Raw genomic sequence first — 7495 nt, 5'->3', positions numbered from 1 at the left:
GCAAGTCTGCTAAACAGATTTGGGATCTACTAGAAGTAACTCATGAAGGTACAAATGAGGTAAAACGTTCTAAGATTGATTTATTGATATCTAGATATGAAAGGTTTGAAATGCAATCAAAGGAAACTATAGAGGAAATGTTTACTAGGTTCAATGATATTATTAATGAATTGAATTCCCTTGGCAGACACATTCCTATTGATGAACAGGCTAGGAAGATCTTAAGAAGTCTACCACAAGATGAACGATGGAGATCCAAGGTTACTTCCATGTAGAAAGCCAAGGACTTCACAAAGTTTAACATGGGACAACTAGCTGGATCATTGATAACTCATGACCTACATCTGAGTTCCAACTCTGAAAGTTCCAGGAACAAGAGTCTTGCTCTTAAGGCCCAAGACTCTGAGGAATCAGAAGCCTATGAGGAAGAAATGGCAATGCTAGTTAGAAAGTTCAAAAGGGTGATGAACTACAAGAAGTTTGATAGGAACAAGAAATATGCAAGTTCCAGAAACACAACTTGTTTCAAGTGTGGTTCGAAAGATCACTTCATTAAAGATTGTCCATTACCAGATGGTGTAAAAGGAAAGATAAAGGGAGGAAAAATCTAAAGAGTCAAGAGTCTATAAACCTTACTTCACCAAGGACAACGTGAAGAAAGCCATGTTGGCTGCTTGGGGAGATTCAGATTCAGAGGAAGAACAACCATCAGAGGAAACTTCCCATCTATGTTTGATGGCAAAAACTGATGAAAAGGAAAAACTGAAGGAGCTAGAATCTGAGGTATGGTTTTCTCAAAAAGAACTTAGACATTTCACTAAAGAAAACCTAATATTAGTTGTTTTAGAAATTCAAGAAGAATTGAAAGAATTGCATAAAGCTAAACAGAAAAGTGATGAAGCTTTGGTTACTTTTAAAGAAAACAGTGAGTGGGTTGATAATATGAAATTAGATATTCAATATAGATTATTTAGTCTGTTTGATGATAATAACTATTTAAAAGAAACTATAAACAGGTTGAAACATGATAACATCATATTAAATGTGGAACTATCCTTGATGAAACTCTGTCTTATTGCACCTGATTCTGAAGTTCCTCCACTTGCTCAATATCCGAATTTTGAAAAACTAAAATCCGATTTGGAAGATATAAGAGCAAATAAGGCAAGACTTGAGGGGGGACTTGAGAAAGCCAGGAAAGGCAAACAACCTGTAGATTACAGAGTTCCAGATTGGATCACCAAAGCTGAAACCAAAAGAACAGAAGGTTTGGGTTTCAAAAGGAAGTTCCAAAAGGAAAAGAAGTATGTTGACCTGCCCAATAGTATAGTTTGTTATTTTTGTGGCAATACAGGACACAAACAGGTTAAGTGTCCTAAGAAAAAAAAGAGCACACAGAAAAATGAAAAACATGTAGAACAGATTTGGATAAAAAAGAATAAACCTATTGTTTGTACACAGGAACCCAAGGAAACTTGGGTTCCTGATACTAATGTTTGATTTCTCATGCAGGTTCCAGTGAGGGGGAACAATACTTGGTACCTTGACAGTGGTTGTTCTAAGCACATGACTGGAGACAAATCTAGATTTCTCTCACTGGATGCCTACTATGGGGGAACTGTGACCTTTGGTGATAACATGATAGAAGATATAGTTGTTGTTGGCAAAGTAGGAAGGTCAAGTTCCCATGCTATTGATAATGTATTTTTGGTCGAGGGCCTCAAACACAACTTATTAAGTATTTCACAATTTTGTGACAAAGGTAACTCTGTAAGCTTTACTTCTAATAAGTGCAGAATTATTCACAATGACACTGGGAACATTATCTTAGAAGGAACTCGTAAAGGAAACACATATGTTGTTGATCTTAACGAAGTTCCTAATAGCAGTTTAACATGTCTTAGTGTCATTGAGAATGATCCTTTATTGTGGCACAAGAGATTTGGACATGCAAGCTTCACTTTACTAGATAAATTGAGATCTAAGGAACTAGTGGAAGGACTTCCATGCATTAAGTTCCTGTATGACAAAGTGTGTGACGCTTTTGTTAGAGGAAAATAGACTCGAGTTTCTTTTAAGTCTAAGAAAATGGTAAGTACCAAAAGACCTTTGGAACTTGTTCATATGGATCTATGTGGTCCTATGAGAATCCAAAGTAGAAGTGGTAAGAGATATGTTATGGTTATTGTTGATGATTTTTCAAGGTTTACCTGGGTTTTCTTTCTTGTTAGTAAAGATGAAACGTTTGATGAATTTGTAGCTTTTTTAAAGAAAAAACTGAGAAGAACACGTAATCCATTAATTCACCTCAGATCAGACCATGGAACTGAATTTGAAAATTCAAAATTTGATGAATTTTGCACTGAGCATGGAATGGATCACAACTTCTCTGCCCCAAGGACCCCACACACAAAATGGAGTGGTGGAACGCAAGAACAGAAGCCTTGAAGATATGACTAGAAATGCTGATCTCAAGTGGTCTGCCTAGGAACTTCTGGGCAGAAGCAGTGAATACAGCGTGCTACATTCTAAACAGAGTATCAGTTAGAGCCATCACCAACAAAACTCCTTATGAGTTAATCAAAGGGAGAAAACCTAATATTTCTTACTTTAGATCTTTTGGTTGTAAATGCTTTGTTCATAACAATGGTAAAAGGATCTTGGTGAAGTTTGATGAACGTAGTGATGAGGTAGTGTTCTTAGGATATGCCTCTAATAGTAAAGAATATAGAGTTTATAATAAAAGGACAATGTGTGTTGAGGAATCTGTACATATTATATTTGATGAAACTGAACAATCTCAAAATGATGTACAGGAATGTGATAATGATTTTGAAATTGGAATTGTACGCGAGACAGATCTAGATGAAAAATCAACATCATTTCAGAAGCAGCAAGTTGAAATTACTGAGCAAACGAATCCAGAAGCAAATGAAGAACCAGAAACGGAGAATGCACCAGGAACTCCTTCTCAAGAACAGATTCAAGATCAGAATGAGGAAAATCCTGTTGAAGTTCCAACTGAGATTCAAGAACAAGTTCCTACAGAAGAACCAGTCAACAGTGATCGGGAAAGACTATATCCAGTCAAGGACTTTACACCTAAGAGATGGAAACATCAGAAGTCACATCCTGTAGATGCAATCATGAGTGATATTACAAAAGGAACTCAGACCAGATCTCAGCTTAGAAACTTCTGTGCATTCTATGCATTCCTTTCTTCTATGGAACCTAAGAACTATGGTGAAGCTTTAACTGATGCAGACTGGATTAATGCTATGCAAGCTGAACTAAATGAGTTTGAAAGAAATAAAGTCTGGCATCTGGAACCTAGACCCAAGGATAAGAAGACGATAGGCTTAAAGTGGGTGTTTAGGAACAAGCTGGATGAGCATGGTATTATTGTCAGAAATAAAGCAAGACTTGTTGTACAAGGTTTCAATCAACAAGAAGGGATAGACTATGAAGAAACATTTGCTCCAATAGCCAGGTTAAAGGTTGTTCGTTTACTTATTGCTTTTGCTACTTATATGGGATTCACGTTGTTCCAGATGGATGTTAAATGTGACTTTCTAAATGGTTTCCTAAATGAAGAGGTCTATGTGGAACAACCTCCTGGATTTGAAAATCCAGAGTTCCCAAACCATGTCTACAAGCTTGATAAAGCTCTTTATGGGTGTAGAAAGTGTGTTCACATTGCGTGTAGAAAGCGTGTTCCAATTGCGTGTTTTATTTTCAGTAAGTTTTTTTTCAAAAATCAAATGAATTTGGAAAGAAAATAATTTTGGTAAATTCATCCTGCATATTTTCGGAAAAATTAGTTGAACTTGTTTAATTAATGACTGCACAATAAAACCCCTTAAATTCCTCACACCGCTTCATTTAATATAAAAGGCCCCTTTCAACCACCTTACATCATCACTGTCAAATCAAATTTACACCACTGTGAAAAAGCTTTACACCCTTCTAAAACCCTCTAAAAGAAAACAATGGCCATAATTACCACTCTTAGCTCCTCCGAAAACTCACAAAACAATCATCCCACTGAGCAAGAAGAAGTTTCATCGCTTCCAATTGTCTCCTTCACCGAAACACAATCAGTCCCCCCCTCTTCTGAAAACTTGCAAAATCCAAAACCCGCTGAAACCGAAAACCTAACCTATGAGAAACTCATTAAAACATTAAAAGAATGGAAAGAAAAGAAAGAACAAAGGAAGACGGTTGAAGAGCACATTAAGGAAGTTGAGGATTTCGCTGAAGAGATAGGGAACAAAGAAGAATCGGAGAAGGAGGAAGAAGAGGAGATCGCTGATCAAGCTGAACTTGAGTCACAAGCAGGGAGGTATGTAGCTGGTCATAGAATTGACTTGAATTGGGTTAAACAAGCTAAGTTCCTAGAATTTCTTGATTTAATTAAGTTCTAGGGGTGGGAGTATTTGTTGACAAAAGCATTAGATAATTTCATATATCCAATTGCAATGACTGAATTTTGTCAAAATTTTGAAGCAAAATTGGGGGTAATTACTAGTGAAGTTGATGGTATTAAAATCGAACTTAATGTTGAAACCCTAGGCAAAATCTTGAAAACTCCTACTGAAGGATATGAAACTTACATCAAAGGAAAAGCGAGTGTAAAAGTGGGAAATTATATGAGTGGGGATATAGTTGAAGCTTTAGGAGGAAAAAGGGGGAAGAACATTATGAGTAACAATGATCTAAGTCCCATGAACAAATTGTTGTTTAACCTTGTTAAGAAAACAATTCTGCCTAGAACTGCTAAGAAAGGGGAAGCATGTTTGATGGATATGGCAGTAATTTTCTGCATTTCTAAGAAAATCAAGGTTAATTTTCCTTCTTTAATGTATCAACATTTAGCACACTATATTCCTGGAAAGACCAAAGTAAGGTATTGTGGGGAATAAATTCAAGCGTTAAACCCCTAGCTTGAACCCCACTATTATCATACACTAAAGTATGGTGGCGTCCAAAGGGAAAGAAGATAGAGCAAAAGAGTCGCCAACAAGTTTTTTTAGGAACTTGTAAACCGTTCACGAGGTGAAGTTTACACCCCTTAACGATCCAAGAGATCGTCAACTCCATAAGGTCTAGAACCAAATAAGGGTTCGGGGATGAAGGTACAAATCCAACCTAAAAGAGATTGAACCTGCCCTAATAATAGGCCTCTACTTTATTCAGATCGTATTCATGTGCGCTTTTTGACTAACATGCAATCAATAGGATTAACCCTAAACCTGTTTATCTATGTTGGTGTAATTTAATGCACAAACAAAACTATTATTGGCGATCACTTGAAATTATAATCATATTAACCCTAAACAAGATTATTAATTATCTTATTAAGCATGATTACAAGTACCAATTCCCTTTAAACATGCATTAAAGGTGTGATCAAGCAATAACAATAAATATAATCAAGCAACATAATAATAATCACAATAATCAAAATAATCATGTTAACAATAAAGCATAATAAAAATAGCAAGATCCTAGACATGATACTAACAAGATTAATAACAAACCCTAGCATGTCACTAAGCAATAAAAATCAAATCTTTAACCCTAACCTGATACTAACAATCATAAATATTAGGAAGAGAATAAAAGGCATCGTAACAATCATATTTAATATTAAAATTACCCTAGACATGATACTAGGAATATCATAATAACAATTTAAACATGATTTCTACATCATAACATCAATAAAAAAAACCATTAAAGTACTTACTTTGATGCCTCGTACCTCTTTCTAATAACAAAATACACACGTTAGTAATTTCAAGGAAAATAATAAACAAACAATTAAATTAAATAATTGAAATAGAGATTTGGGACCAAACCCTCATAAATTAAACCTTTCACGTCTAGGGCGAAGGCAACTTCGAATATGGCTAGGTGTTTCTAGATCTTGCGAATGCGGAACTTTGTATATAAAAGACTAGTTTAGAAAAGAGAAAGAGAGATGGATATGATGAATGATTAAAGAATGAGAGAATGAAAAATGGTTGTAGGTGAATGTATTCGTTAAAACTGTTTTTTAGATGAAATCTCGTTATCAAAAACGGAGTTTTTAATACGTTATTTATAGAGAAAATCAGCCAAAAATATACAATTAACAAAACAAAGCATTGGCGCACAGAAACAGAGCTGGCGCCAACGCCAGCTTATCGGCGTCAGGCTTAGCGCCAGGCGCCAGGCTTAGCGTTTGGCGCTAAACCTGTTTTTGACGCGTTTTCTCAAATCAGATAAATTTTTCCGTACAGGAGGATAAAATCGTATCTTTTCCTCAAAAATGCTCTTTGATTTTAATTAAAACTCAGAAAAGTCAATTTATCAATGCTAATTGAATTAGGAATGAAAAAAACCTTCTAGAAGAATCTAGAAGACTAAAACCATTCCTAATTGCATTAGGAATGATAAATCATATTAGGCCCTCCCCTAGATCATTAGGCCGCATATAAGGCTCAAACCGGGCCCAGTTTAGTAAATTGGCCATAACTTCCTCAATATTCATCGGAATTGGGCTTATAATATATCGTTGGAAAGCTCTTGTCAAGCCCCATCCAACTAAACTACTATTGGACCTATATCATGGACCAACCAAACTAGATTGGCTGTTTTCTTAAAATAAGTTTTTAAAAACAGAGAGAAGAGAAAAGAAATTAAAACTATCCGCAACACTAGACTTTCCACACTTTCACTTCATTCGATTATGATTCGACGTGAAAGGTACTCATCACTGGGTTTGTTTTGGGGAGACACAAATGGGTGTCTACAGAATCCCCCACTTTGACTGAGTTTGGAGAAACGCAAGTTTCGAAAAGAAAAGTCAAAGTATCGATAGGGACGGAGAATGATTCAGAACGTTCTGCAATCCTAAATCACTCTTGTAACACCGATACCTGCAAAACTAGCGTTAGTTAAACAGATAAAAGAGTTAAGAAATGCGTATATTTCACCGTCGAGCACACGTCTCTGAAAGTAACCGATTGTTTTGATGACCTCCTGCAAGCTAAAGAATGCCATCCCCCTTGAAAACTGCTACGCCTGTAACTGCTTCCAATATAAAAGATTGCTTCGCCTGAAACGATCCTCCTCCGCTATGATAATATTCCACGTCCAAGGGAATACCATCGAAGATTGCTTCTCTTGAAACAATCCTCAGTTGCATTGATAATATTCCACGTCCAAGGGAATACTATCGAAGATTGTTTCTCTCGAAACAATCCTCATCTACATTGATAACATTCCACGTCCAAGGGAATACTATCGAAGATTATTTCTCAAAACAATCCTCATCCGCATTAATAATATTCCACGTCCAAGGGAATACTATCGAAGATTATTTCTCTTGAAACAATCCCCATCCGCATTGATAATATTCCACGTCCAAGGGAATACTATCGAAGATTATTTCTCTTGAAACAATCCCCATTCGCATTATGACCATCTTTCACGTCTAAGGGAACATAGT

The 7495-nt window shown here is 36.0% G+C and overlaps 1 protein-coding gene across 1 annotated transcript; it reads left to right on the top strand.

Annotated features, from left to right (window-relative positions):
* The first annotated feature begins 663 nt into the window (after positions 1 to 663).
* Positions 664 to 2061, top strand: LOC110701565. The gene is made up of 2 exons (XM_021879198.1): positions 664 to 1304; positions 1797 to 2061. The coding sequence occupies exons 1-2, from the start codon at positions 664 to 666 to the stop codon at positions 2059 to 2061; spliced, it is 906 nt and encodes a 301-aa protein (XP_021734890.1).
* Positions 2062 to 7495: the final 5434 nt, after the last annotated feature.

The sequence above is a fragment of the Chenopodium quinoa genome, unplaced genomic scaffold, assembly GCF_001683475.1.
Source record: "Chenopodium quinoa cultivar QQ74 unplaced genomic scaffold, ASM168347v1, whole genome shotgun sequence".
Taxonomy (NCBI): Eukaryota; Viridiplantae; Streptophyta; class Magnoliopsida; order Caryophyllales; family Amaranthaceae; genus Chenopodium; species Chenopodium quinoa.
Note: the sequence above shows the minus strand (reverse complement) of the source record. Positions and strands in the feature narration are given on the sequence as shown.

Excerpts from the sequence above, each read along its gene's own strand:
- LOC110701565 (XM_021879198.1), top strand. The coding sequence starts at position 664 with ATGTTGGCTGCTTGGGGAGATTCAGATTCAGAGGAAGAACAACCATCA. Across the intron at positions 1,305-1,796 it reads AAGTTCCAAAAGGAAAAGAA|AATTATTCACAATGACACTG; the intron begins GTATGTTGACCT and ends TAATAAGTGCAG.